At 41.2% G+C, this 14,435-nt stretch overlaps 1 protein-coding gene across 1 annotated transcript; it reads right to left on the bottom strand.

Moving 5' to 3' along the window:
• Positions 1-11,749: 11,749 nt before the first annotated feature.
• On the bottom strand, positions 11,750-13,949 carry LOC134221053 (putative fatty acyl-CoA reductase CG5065). Its single transcript, XM_062700233.1, has 4 exons — positions 13,677-13,949; positions 13,225-13,616; positions 12,627-13,169; positions 11,750-12,567 (listed from the first exon to the last, which is right to left on the bottom strand). The coding sequence occupies exons 1-4, from the start codon at positions 13,887-13,889 to the stop codon at positions 12,201-12,203; spliced, it is 1,515 nt and encodes a 504-aa protein (XP_062556217.1). The 5' UTR covers positions 13,890-13,949; the 3' UTR covers positions 11,750-12,200.
• Positions 13,950-14,435: the final 486 nt, after the last annotated feature.

Genomic DNA, 14,435 nt, shown 5'->3' with positions numbered 1-14,435 from the left:
GACAACTTCCATGTTGTGTAGAATTATTAGTAATTTGTTTATTCCAAACTTCTGGAAAGAAAACTAATAATTAAATACATAATTAGAATTGCTTTGTTTTTAACTATTAAGCCCTTATTTACTCAAGCAAATGTAGGGCAGTTGTAAGTTTGTAAGTTTAAAAATTCTACACCCAGCGGATGACAGATTTTAATACAATTCTGCATCAGAACCTTTCAGAAACTGTATAATAATTTGGCATACACAATTTCGGAAGATTTTTGTATTGAAATAATACAGATTTATTTTATTTTAATACAATATTTGTATAAAAAGCTAACAGAATTGTATATGCCAAGATTTTATACAATGATTGCCAGATTTGTTTTTTGGGTGTATTTATAAAATTTTCAAACTTGGGCAAAATGTGCTAGTTTAGGGGAACTGTCCCGTTTTCCAAACAAAGAAATACAGTACCAATTTCGTTACTTCTTTTTGCTATAAACATGCGTGCTTACTGCTGAAAAAATCACAACAATAAGAAACAAGTCAAGGAGCAGTAACCCTACTAAAATAGAGGAGGTTCTGCTAATACATCAACGAAAAATTATTTAATGTTTTGATTCCAAACTCCGAGTCTACGTCAAGTTTAATAATACAATTTCTCAGAAAATGAAAAACAAAGAATAAGATAAAGTTTATTTAAATATTCTTCCGGAAATTATTTTTTGCGGACTTTTTTAAAACATTTACATGTAATACAGCAAAATTTTCTAATCTAATATGGATATTAACACTATTGCTGATTGTGCATCTTTAATTGTCAATGCCTTCTGCAAATAAATGGAAGTAATTATTATAATCAAATTTTTATTTTCATCAGTGTAGTTGATTTTTTGTTTGCTGGGGAATCCGAGCTGTTATAGTATATCCATGTTTTAATGTACGTGTCGTTTAGTAGCATAGGCACAATTTAACAAATGGTTAGTCATATGCCATGACTCGTACCCATCCCGGGATCATGTGGATTATGAAACCAAACACCTGGATGAGCAGACCAAATCTCTCTAATTTTATTCTTCTTCATCCACCACCGCTGCCCTCGCTGCCTCAGCCATCATCGGCCTCTAGCCGTGAACTCCGAGCGATGCGATGGGCGATTGCATCCATCGCAACCGACACCACTGCATCCGACCATCATCAAGCACAGAATGACAAAAAATGCGCCCACTTCTTTCATGCATATTCGCAGACCCACCGGCAGTTCTACCGCTGGTGACTGCATGCTGTCGCTGTGTAGGTAAACAGCGAACGAACGAACGAAACGAAAAATGCGCGAGCAAAAAGCACGTCAGTACGCGCTGCTGTCACAAATTGTAATGACTCGCACGCACGCAAATCTCTCGGTAGACCCGAAGGCCCGTGACATACCGCATTCTGATGTCCGTGTTAGGAATGCACGGGATTGGTTACATATGAAATTTTTGCTGGCTTTGCAAAAAACGAAATTTTCAATAGTTTATCATTAATATTCTTTCAATGAAATATGCAAATTGCTGGAGAGTGTCCAAGTCGATTGATATATGAATCTTTAAAATCCATCGAAAGATAAAGGCGCTAGTAACGTTCAAAATCTTCCCTTCCAGCGTAACGCTCTCGATTTCCAAAAATCTAAATGACACCCAGTATAGTAAAGAAAGACGTAAGTCCTACGTCAAAATAAACCTGTCTTAACATCGTGGTTTTCAATCCTAGTAGAACTCTGTAGTCAATAGAATGTATCGTTTAAATGTTAATCTATGTTGGTACCTAGTGTTATGATATTGATCTCTCAAGACACATTATGGATTGCAGCAATAATCTAAATAACTTATTCTGCTCAATTGATCCAACTATCAGCCTCATGCGTAGTAACACCACCAAGCTGACCTTCAACATGTTGATGTTAAACTTCCGAACAACCGCCCAGAAAATGATATTTATTTTTAAAAATAAAGAGATACCTCAATTTAAGACTTCTATTAGCTAGCACTATTATCAGGTATCAGGTATCAGAACGTCGGCTCCAGGGGCACGTTCACCTCAATTTGGGAGATTTGTGCCATCGCCTTCACAGCCTTTTTCATCACACACCTGACGGAAAAGGAAGTGAACAAAAAAGGAAAGGAATGTGGATGGGAGAACAAAGGGAATGTTTGGAAAAGGGCCCTTGAAGAGGGCATACAACGCATAAGCGTACAAGAGCTTATAGCTCCTTACCACAACGGGTTATGAACAACAAAATACTCTGAAGGTTCAGGTTTCTGAAGTCAATTTCACTAAGTAAGTGTTTACCAAATATTTGGAAGCGCAATTGTGCATAGACTGGGCAGTTACATATTAGATGATAAGAAGTTCCATAATCGGATTCACAACTGTCACAAACAGATGATTCAACGCGTTGAATATTTGCCATGTGATAGTTCAGTCGGCAGTGACCTGTCAAGGCCTTGACTAAGACACTGCAATTCTGTTTAGACAGATTAGCTAAATAGCTTGCTACTACCGGAGATGGATCCCGGATGTACAATTTTGTTTGATGACATGAATCCAGACTACTCCAATGCCATTTGTGCTGAGTGACAGCCCAAGAGTTGATCAAAAGCTTCACCCAACACTTGGATATTGGAATAGCTGGCTCAGGACCAATAAAGTCATGCGATGCTCCATTACGAGCTAACTCATCAGCCAATTCGTTTCCAGCTATGGAAGAATGGCCAGGTACCCATATAAGGTGTAAAGTATTTACTGAATTCAGTTCCTCAATTTGAGTTCGACAAGCGATTACTAACTTCGACCTTGAGTTGGCAGAGGCGAGAGCTTTAATAGCTGCTTGGCTATCTGAACAGAAGTATATTACTTTGTCCATAATGCGTTGCTGCAGTGCAGATTGCACTCCACACATGATGGCAAATATTTCCGCTTGAAAGACAGTGCAGTGTGTACCCAGTGAGTGTGACTGTTCCAATCTCAGCTCACGCGAATAGACGCCTGCACCTGCTCTACCTTCGAGGAGGGAGCCGTCAGTGTAACAAACAATGCTGTCCGACATACTTCTCTTCAAATAGCCAGATGTCCACTCATCCCGCGAGGGGAATTGTGTTGAAAATGTCCTATAAGGAAAACTACTAACGTGTGTGAGATCACTTGGAGCAAGGAAAATTTTGTCCCAATTATCCATAAGTGGTAACAACGAAGTGTGTGTAGAACTGCGGTTTACAGGATTCTCTTCCATAAAACCGAGTACCCATAGTCGGTAAGTACAAGAAAATGCTTCTTGTTTGAGATGTATGTGTAGTGGGGCCATGTCGAAGAGAACTTCGAGAGCAGCCGTGGGAGTTGAAGAGAACGCACCAGTCATTGCCATTAGGCACATCCTTTGAAGATGGCCTAATTTAGACTGAATTGTCCTCACTTCCCCCTTTTGCCACCACACAAGACATCCATAAGCCAAAATTGGTCGTACAACTGTTGTGTAAATCCATTTGATATATTTGGGTTTAAGACCCCAAGTTTTACCAAAGGTTCGTCGACATTGGCCGAAAGCCATACACGCCTTTTTGATTCTGAACTCAACGTTAGGAGTCCAGGAAAGCTTTGAATCCAAATTTAGACCCACATACTTTACTTGATCAGTTACATTGATTTCAGAACCAAAAGGATGTAATGGACGAATACCATTACGGTTACGTTTTTCCGTGAAAAGAACAATAGATGTTTAATTCGGATTAACCGAAAGGCCATATTGTCGACACCAACTTTCAACTACTCCATCAGGTCTAATAATGTAGTAATGCACAAACCTACTATCAATGTTAGATAGTCGTCGGCAAATCCATAGGTAGGAAAACCGCCATTATTGAGTAATCTCAATAGCGTATCTGCAACGAGATTCCACAAAAGTGGAGATAATACTCCCCCTTGAGGGCATCCGCAGACACTTAATTTCCTAATCGCTGCTTGACGTAATGTCGAGTAGAGATGTCGGTTTTTAAGCATCTGGTGAATCCATTTGGTAATAATATTAGGTAGCCCATGACAACGTGCGGCTTCCAATATTGCATCGAAAGACACGTTGTCGAAAGCACCTTCAATATCTAAGAAAGCACCCAAGCACGATTGCTTTAGAGCGAATGCTTTCTCGATATCGTACACAACCTTGTGTAGAAGAGTCACGGTGGACTTTCCAGATTGGTAAGCATGTTGATTAACATGAAGAGGCATGTTTGCCAAACAGTCATCACGAATGTGATGATCGATAATACGTTCTAAGCATTTCAGCAGAAATGAGATCAGAATGATGGGTCTAAAACTCTTTGCTTCTTCATACGAAGCACGTCCTTCTTTTGGGATAAACTTTACAGTGACATCCCGCCAGGATATGGGAATATACCCAGTAGCAAAACTGCATACTAAAAGCTTTTTCAAAACATGTTCGATATTGATAAGAAAATTATTTTGAGCTTTTTAGTGGAATGTTTTCACCTGTCATAAGACGAGTTTAAACAATCCCATTGAATTCCACCACTTAATTGTATCCTGTAAGTCGAGTCAAGTACAAGACACTGAAGACGGCCTTACTGTTGAGGTCGAAATACGTATCTGTCAGGATACAATTAAGTGGTGGAATTCAATGGGATTGTTTAAACTCGTCTTATGACAGGTGATGTTTGATATGCTCAAAACCCCTCTGAAGTAGAACGGGATAAATCCCATCCTACCCTGGAGATTTGTAGGGAGCAAAACTGTTAAGTGCCCATTGAATCGATTCAGTAGTTATGATTCTACGTGCTTGAGCCCAAGACCCATAGCTACATGAAAAGACATCAGGATCATCCGAAGATGTTATATCGACACATCCAGGGAAGTGCGTATCAAATAAGTGCTCTAACGATTCTTCATCAGAAGAAGTGTAGTCGCCATTTGGCTTGCGAATTTCGCCAACTTGGAAATCCTTGGATCTCGCAAGAATTTTATTCAATCGACTGGCTTCACTCAAATTGGAAACATTTGCACAAAGGTTTTTCCAGCCGGATCGTTCAGCAGATCGTAGAGCCTTCTTGTAAGCTTTGCGAGCCAACTTGAAAGAATCCGTTCCTGCTGAATGGCGTCTGTTCCAACTCCTTCTGCACTGCTTCCTTAGCTTAGCCAAATCGGAATTCCACCAAGGGGTTCCTCTTGAGGTTTTTACAGAACGTAAAGGGCAAGCTTCTTCGAAAGCTTCCACGATGTGCAACGTTGTAGTATCAACTGCATCATCCAAGTCGGTAGGAGTTTCTATAGAAGGTAGATATCCATGAAATTTGGTAGAGAGCAACTCTGTGTAAAGATCCCAGTTTGTTGAACGGGGATTTCTAAAACGCAAGGTCTGCGAAGTAACATTCAAATGATCAAAGTAAATGTAGCGATGGTCAGATATCGATTCCTCATCTGACACATGCCAATTCGTCAATTCGTGACTGATTCTATTGGAGCAAAGGGTTATGTCTAACACTTCTGCTCTATTAGATACCCTAAAGGTTGGGCGATTGCCTATGTTAAGTAAACTAAGTTCGGTACTACTTAAGTATTCCATCAAGCTGGAGCCTCTCAGATTGATATCCGAGCTACCCCAGATGATGTGATGAGCATTAGCATCACTGCCGACAATTAGCGGAAGGCCTTTTGAAGTGCAATATATGACAACTCGTTTGAAAGCATCCGTAGGGGATGGTTCATCATGTGGTAAATAAACCGAACAATAGACGTATTTCCTGACAGGGTTCCACCAGTTGCATCAATTGTGACAGCACATACATCTCTGGTTGTTAGTTCAGAGATAAGTGTAGCATCAATAGCATTGTTAACAAGCACACATGCACGCGGCATTGATCGAGAGTTTGCCATTTCTTTACTGAAAGCAGCAAAAACCGGGTTCACTTTCACTACACGCAAAAAAATATTGCAGTCGAAACTACCATTCCGAGGGTTATTTTAAGAATACGCACCGACGCAGTAGAAATCAACTGTGGCCCATGCGGAATGTTGTCACTTGAACTGAAACAGTTGTGAATTTCTCTGGAACCACGGTAAAATTTACTGAAATTTCATGGTTGTTTTAAAAACAGAGCGTAGTCTACAAAATAGTAGTTTTTACCACGGATTTTTTTTCAGTGTAGGTTACCTAGGTAGAAGCTGAGACGAGACCGGCAAAGACAGCTTCTTTTTCCTTGTTTTGACACTTGTTCTTCTTTTTATCACAGTTGATTATCGAGTTTCAACTGTTTCCCTGACTGTTTCACCTAAGCCCCGGGTGGACTCTTCTGAGCACAATAAAAGTGTCTACAATTCACGAATTAGTAAATTCATTTTCATAATTTTTATAACGGGAACAAAACACAAGTTTCTAACTGATTATTAATAAGCTAAACGGATGATTTGGAATACTCGTTTAAGTGAAAAAGTCTTCGTAAAACAAAATTCATGCGGAATATTTTATTTGGGATACCAATACTTTCACACAAAAAGCTGCTGGTTGCACCTGACAGTTCGTGACAGCAGTTGACTGGCAGCAGCTGAAGTTACATTTTTTCCTCTTTGCAAGTCCCATCCCAGGGTAGAAGCTACCCTTGCGAAAATAGGGTTCCTGCACCAAAGCCACTTGGGATTTGCCATTTTGCATGAGTTTACAAAGATTAATCGTTGCTGTTCTTTTATGCTGAAGATTGATTTAAGCTATCTTAACTGAAGCCCTTGCAAATTAAGATACACCTGATTCTTTTTTTACACGGATTATTTTCACACGGATTTTTTTTACACGGCTTTTTTTACACGGATTCTCGAAATAACACGGATTTTTTTTGCACGGTTTCTCGAAATAGCACGGATTATTTTTACACGGATTTATTTTTACACGGAACGCATCCCCCATATTAACAAAGAGCCAGTGACTTTTTTTACACGGATATTTTTTGCACGGCTTTTTTTACACGGTTTCTCGAAATAACACGGATTTTTTTTGCACGGTTTCTCGAAATAACACGGATTATTTTTACACGGATTTTTTTCACACGGCACGCATCCCCCGTGTAAGAAAAGAATCGGGTGTAATGCACTCCACAACTTCAGCATTAATATGAACAGCAACGATGAAACCAAATCGGTATCTTATCAAGAAAGTCAAATACGAAACACAGTGTACAATGTGTATAACGCATAAATCGAATCCACATAGGTGACAATTTGTTGAAAAACTAAATAAAAACATGCTCATAATCCCACCCTTATTTAACCTCAAGTTGAGATTGAATAAGAGTAGCCGATTATTTCGGAGAAGCAAAAAGTCAACTACGCCATAGATCCGGTTAGCGCAGTAAGGGCTAGATACTGTGAAGGGTGCCCTGGTGCTTCACAGGCTCCGTTAGCGGTTAGGTTCTTTTTAGACCCCCCTAACCATTCATTCGTAGGCACGGTAAGCATAAAGCCGCATCACACCAAGAATTTGGGGTCACTTGTATGGTGGACTTCTACCACCGGAACAGGCAATCCGTAGCGTTATTCTTAGCCAGATAACTGGCTGCCGACACCACACAGCTATCTTGGCTGTTCTGGGAGAGAAGTTGACATTGACTTTACGTCAACTCTCAATGTGGCCGAACAGCCGTCTAAAAAAAGCAACAAAAAACCCTCTAGCATTGGACGCAGTTTTTTTTCAAAGTTATTTTCGCAAGACGAAGATGAACGTTGAACATGTTGCATTTGAAAGCTAAACTTAAAAATAAACCTGTCTTAACATCGTGGTTTTCAATCCTAGTAGAACTCTGTAGCCAATAGAATGTATCGTTTAAATGTTAATCTATGTTGGTACCTAGTGTTATGATATTGATTTCTCAAGACACCAACTATCAGCCTCATGCGTAGTAACACCGCCAAGCTGACCTTCAACATGTCGATGTTAAAATAAAAATAAAGAGATACCTCAATTTAAGACTTCTATTAGCTAGCACTATTAGCCAACAACTCCAAACTAATAGCTTTGTGAAAGCTGGCAACGTTTTTTTTAACTTTTTTTTATTTCGGATATCTGATTCAACGGGCAATTCCACCATGACTACTAAGTCAGTGAATCCCAAAATAAACTTCAAGATATGTAATCTATTTCGCCTTCCAAACAACTTTGTGGCATATCATAGTTCTCCATATCTCTCAGATTTCGTTAGAATAAGCTTAACTTATGGTCTGTCAATACCACTGTCAATACACGGAGATTTTCGTTTACCCATTAATGGGTACTTTTATTTGCTATCCCTTTCTCTCTGCCCATAAATGAGTTATGCCGCTGAACTTCAAAAAATGGGTAAATTTTTCTGCAGACAGAAAGAGAAAGCAAATAGAAGTATCTATTAATGGGTAAATCGTGTTTCTCCGTGTAGTATAAATTTCAAACCAAATTCATTTTAACCAAAATCTATGCTTCCAGGACACGCCCTGGGATTTTCTAGTTTGTAAACCCATTTTTCGGCAGTCTCCCAGATGCGCTTTGTGATTTTTCAAACCACAATCCATTTTTCAGCAGTCTTCTGGACGCGATTTGTGATTTTCCAGACCACAATCCATTTTCCAGCGGTCGTCCCGACGCGCTTTGTGATTTTCCAAACCACAATCCATTTTCCAGCGGTCATCCCGACGCGCTTTGAGATTTTCCAAACCACAATCCATTTTCCAGCAGGTTTCTGGACGCGATTTGTGATTTTCTAAGCCATAATCCATATTCCAGCGGTCGTCCCGACACGCTTTGTGATTTTCCAAACCACAATCCATTTTTCAGCGGTCAACCGGACGCGATTTGTGATTTCCAAGCCATAATCCATATTCCAGCGGTCTGGAACGACACGCTTTGTGATTCTTCAAACCACAATCCATTTTTCAGCGGTCATCCCGACACGATTTGTGATTTTCCAAGCCACAATCCATTTTCAGCGGTCGTCCCGACGCGCTTTGTGATTTCCCAAACCACAATTGTTAATCCATTTTCGAGCGGTCATTCCGACGCGCTTTGTGATTTTCCAAATCACGATGTGATTTTCCAAGCCACAATACATTTTCCAGCGGTCGTCCCGACGCGCTTTGTGATTTTGCAAACCACAATCCACTTTCCAGAGGTCATTCTGACGCGCTGTAATTTTCCAAACTACAATTCATTTTCCAGAGGTCATTCTGACGCGCTGTGATTATCTAAGCCACAATCATTTTTCCAGCAGTCTTCTGGACGCGCTTTGTGATTTTCCAAACCACAATCCATTTTCAAGCGGTCGTCCCGGCGCACTTTTTTGCAATATAAACCACCTTGCTTGTTATTCATTTCAAACTATTAAATACTGTATTTTTCGCACATTAAACACTTGAAATCAACTCACCTTTTTGACGGTTCGATTGGCGGCACATGCCAATCCGCGTTTCTCTTATCAAGGCCTCTAGTGAAAACTATTCGAGATTTTTCATACTGACAGCAAAAGTTGAAATACCGAAAATACCGGTATTTTTCCGTTTCTAATACCGGTATTTTCGGTACTCAAAATTGGCCAGTAATACCGGTATTACCTGTTTCGGTACTACAGTTTTTTAATTTTTTTACAAGGAGTAATGCATTACGAACTGACCCAGCACATGCGTAGTAGTTGCCAAGCTACCACATGGCAGTGTACTGGAGTGTGGGACTCTCACCCACTAAACCCTCCTTTCAGCTTTCCAGCTTTACTTCTGGAGGATAGGATGTACTTAATGTACTCATTCACACAGGAACTCACACCATTTGAGACTTACTTGGATGCTCATTCGAACACTCCACTACCATGCCTCGAGGAGTCAATAGCGGTAACTGACAGGGTCAACAGATACTACGCTAAGCCACTCCTACCTCAGCATGTGTAGTCTATACACAAACTTCCGCCATGCCTCGGGGTGACCATAGTGGTTACCCGCTACGACACTCCTTCCTCAGCACAGGCCGATCACTCGCTCTTCTGCCGGGGCAGACCACGCACTACCTTACCGAAGTAGGGGCACCCCCCTGCACCATTTGTGCCTCATTGTGGGTGTGTGTGTTCAACCCACTACTTCCCCGCCGCCGAAGCAGCTTCTCCAAACGTCACTCGCCCCATGTGAGTCTTATTTGGATGCGAGGTGTCAATAGCGGTATGTAGGGACCAATCAACGATACTACGGTACGACACTTCTGCCTCAGCATGCGCAGTCCACACTCAAACTTCTGCAGTGCTTCGAGGTGACGATAGTGGTGACACACTATGACATTCCTGCCTGAACACAAGCATATCACTGGCTCTCTGCTGAAGCAGCACACGCACACTACCCTACCGAAGTAGGGACACCTCCATGCCAATTGGCACTCACTGGGCTCCTGAGCGCTTTGAGCGGCACACGGTCGCTTTAATAGGACCTGCTTGCGGACACATGTAGCTTTTTGTTTGGAGCTCAAGGACTATTCGGATGACCCAGTTTTGTGGCTGTAGATCGCAAGTTAGGCACGGCGTGTTTGCTCAAAGGAGCTTATTTAAAAAAAAAATCAGTATCTCTAAAACACCCAATACACGAAAGTATAGGTTTTCCTCTTCCACGTAGGTGAATTTTTAAAATGTTCTATCGGGGGTCATTTTTCCATACATTTTTGAGAGGGTCAAATCGGCTATCGTTTGAGATTTCTATGGAGTGAGTACTAAATGAAAATACCGAAAAAAATAAAAATTGTTCTAGATCCCCCGATAGAACATTTTAGTTAGTTTAGTTTTTTTATGTCTTTATTAAGGAGACTTTCAGCCCGAGGCTGGCTCGTCTCCGAACATTTTAGTTTATCCACCAAATGAATGAGAAGAACATATGCTATCGCGTAGTGGGTGTTTCAGTCATACTGATTTTTAATATTTTTAATATTCCCTCTTAGAGACACCGTGAGGAACTCAAGGACAATGTGGATGGCCTAATATATCCCAAAACCGTCTTACCATGTCTGTTGGTCTTCTGTAGTTTGTTATGGGTATGGTTGAATACATATCCAAACTTTGAATGGTAAAAAAGGTAGCATTGTGACTGTTGATCACAAGTTGTGGACTCAAAGACAGTTTGGATGACCTAGCACAGGCCAAACAATTTTTTTTTCAATTTGTTTTGTCATCTCTCCATTATTTATCACGAAAACAAGTGGAACTTACCAAATATAATGTGTAGCACCGCTAGGAAAATTTGGGCTTGAAAGGGTTAAATAGCTCTCCTGGTAGATGGTCAACCTCATGGGCTTTGTTGTTTTTTAGCCGGCCAATATTCTCCTGGATTACCAGAAAACGTACGCCCTGCGCGCAAGCTCCCAGGCTCGCCACCAAACCGCCATCGTTGAACCGCTACATTGCCGTTCAGGCACTCGTCGTAATGCTTTCGCTACCTCCGCTCTTTGGTAAGAAAGTTCCCAGTTTAAATCCCTACACATGTCAGGCTGTGCCACGTGGTCCTTAGGTGAACGGTTTAACTTCCTGCAGAACGTTCGTCAGTTATTAGCGCGGTACAGATGATCGATCTCTTCACGGTCTCGATCTTCCTGATAGCGCTTTTTCCTCCGAATAATCGAGTTTAGCCTGCTCCGCGCCATTTTGTATCGTGCCTTGTTCGCCTTCGTGCGAATATGTTGCCAGGTCTGGAGTATTGGGAAAGCTTGATCTAGACTACATGGCCCTTGTTCACAAGCACATCACCGTCATTGTTTAATTCCTTCTTCTCCCTTTCAAAAACACATGCCCGCCTTGTTCTCACCCATTTCGCTCGGTAAAAACGTGTTGCTTGTATCATTAGTTATTACAGTTTGTCTTCTGTCTGCGCTACGTCAATCATCATGAGAAGACAGTATCAACGCTACCTAAGGACGAGACATAACCCCCAGGCTCTATCCCATTTGTTGTACTCCTTAACCTCGACCAAGCCGCGAGTGTTTCGGCTACCTAGCAGTAAAATGTAAACATGAGAAGCAAATTATAAAATTTCAACAAGATTTAACAAGCTACGGAGAATAGCTAACAGCGATAACCCATTACTGCGGATCTGTTTTCAGTTACAGTCAAATTTATTTCATTAATGTCAATAATTATATCTTTGTAGGTAACATAGAACTTCCTTAGCAAAAACAAAGATCCAGATCACATTCAACCGGTTTGTTCGTATTCCATCAAGTTCGTTGGTAGATAGCTTCGTAGCCCGTAGGCAAAGCCAACAAACAAAGCCAGTTTCAGCAGCTTATCCGCCATCTTGAATCGTTTCAATTTTCTGAAAGCAAGTATGATGGAGTCGTCTGTTTCTTTAAACAGGTACCGCCGGCCACCCAAAGTGCACAGACAGCAGTACTCGAGCAAACCTTGCGTAATGTAAGATATGTCGAACTGGATTTTATCCAACTGGCAAAGATTCTTGGATAGGTTACGAAAGTTGTCCGTTTCGAATACCCAATCATGCGTGACAAAATATTTCAGCGAATTTTGGGCGTGGAACATCGATCGCATCACTTTCAGGAGACTGAAAACAATTTTACTTTAACAATGGACATGTGCAGCATAATGTTTGATAATACTTACAAAGGTTTAGTTTTGGATACTCTTAGAATAGCATCGCCAAACAATGCCGGGATGACCTGATACAGAAGAAACACTAGGTAAAAATACATATGGTTCGTCGTAGATACAATCGAGGGTGACCAAAACATCCTTAGCATGGGAATACGATGATAGAGGTAATCGGCTATTTCATGTAGGAACCTAAAGCTTATAGCCTTTGTGGGTTCGGCTGCGCTGTTATAGATGGCCAGTTCACCATTAGGACTATGAGATTTCTTCCACGCAGCTATAATAATGGCTTTTATGCTGACATCCGCCGGTATGCAATTCATGTGACAATCCATGCTGAGAAATCCGGTGCGAAGTATGCCAGTGGTTTGTGCTGACATAAGACCGGCTGGGCCATTGTAATTCTCGATCCAGCCGGGTATGGGTTCCGTTTCGGTATTTATCACTATTGATGGTCGAAAAACTATCAATGGTAGTTCTTGGCGGAGGTCATAGCAAATCTGTTCAGCCAGACCTTTGGTGAAGGTGTACGTATTTGGGGCAAAACCTGATAACCTATTTTGGGATAATTATTTTCAAATTAGTAGCACAATAAAATCACACATCTTACTTTTCAGTTAACGCATTTAGGATATCTGGATCAACTGTTTCCGCAATTTCAATAGCCTTCCGCCAATCGATCTTAGCTGGGTATATTTTTTCTTCCACATAATATATTTCTGGATTGGAGTATGTGGTAGAAATGTACACAATTGCTTTCAGATTCAACAAAGTTTTGGCCCACCGCAAGACTTCGTGCGTTCCACGTGTATTCAGCAGTAAGGCCTTGTCTAATGGGTCATCGAAACGTACACTTGCTGCTGCATGGAAAATGAACTGAACATCTGCCATTCGCTTGATATCGTTTTCTTCTAGTCCCAGTTTCAGTTGCGAGCAGTCTCCATTTATTGGCACAATTTTTTTAAACTGTTCCGGGCTCTCTTCACGTAGCTTGTCGAATAACTGAAATTATAAATACTGTACTAGGTATCCTATGCTTCTCATGAATCCTCTCCCTCTTACTGGAACTTGCACAAGATCGGTCACCCGTTCCTTGGCTAGTTTACCCTTACGAGGCCGCAACAGCACAAACACGTTTCGAACCTTCGGACACGACCGTAACAGTTTCTCGATCAAAACCTTCCCCATGAATCCCGATCCACCGGTTATGAACACATCCACCCCGGCGAAAGTCTCCGGAATGCTTTTCCACGGAGTCGAATCCATTTTGTTCATGCACTTGGCAGTTGCAGTGTCGCACCTTGCTGGAGATATGGATTCGTTCCAAACGCTGTAACTAATAGACTAACCGATCGGTAGACACTAGTTTTAATCCATAATTCTAATTTGTGATCACGTGTCTTCAAGCTTCGCTAAGGGAGGTCCCGGAAATATATTAATTCACAGTTTTTTCTACCGGTCTTCTATCGGTTATAGGGTTGCTAGTTAGAACTAGTTGAGTTTGATATTAAAAAACAATTAATGCCAAGTTTAATTATTATCTTTGTACATTAGGTTTATAGCTAACGAACGTACTGGCGGGTTTCATTTACTTTCGTTAAGGGAGGAAAATTAATATCCTGGAGAGCAGGCTTAACAGTTGCGATACTAACATGACCCAGCGTAGGCTAGATGCCCACGCCACGTGCAAGCTGCGCAAAAAAAGTTTGTGCGTGCATTGGTGTGACTCCGCAGCGTTACCATTTTTACCCGATGCGCACTTGGGTATTTTTAATGCCGCTTGCACGCAGCGTGGGCGTCAAAAGAAAGCGAGCACGTATG

This window comes from Armigeres subalbatus, chromosome 3 (genome assembly GCF_024139115.2).
Source record: "Armigeres subalbatus isolate Guangzhou_Male chromosome 3, GZ_Asu_2, whole genome shotgun sequence".
NCBI lineage: Eukaryota > Metazoa > Arthropoda > Insecta > Diptera > Culicidae > Armigeres > Armigeres subalbatus.
The sequence above is the reverse complement of the archived record's forward strand: the minus strand, read 5'-3'. Positions and strand labels throughout refer to the sequence as shown.

Coding starts and splice junctions, on each gene's coding strand:
- LOC134221053 (XM_062700233.1), bottom strand. CDS start 13,889: ATGAACAAAATGGATTCGACTCCGTGGAAAAGCATTCCGGAGACTTTC. Junction 13,170..13,224: donor CTAAATGCGTTAACTGAAAA/GTAAGATGTGTG, acceptor ATCCCAAAATAG/GTTATCAGGTTTTGCCCCAA. Junction 12,568..12,626: donor GTATCCAAAACTAAACCTTT/GTAAGTATTATC, acceptor AATTGTTTTCAG/TCTCCTGAAAGTGATGCGAT.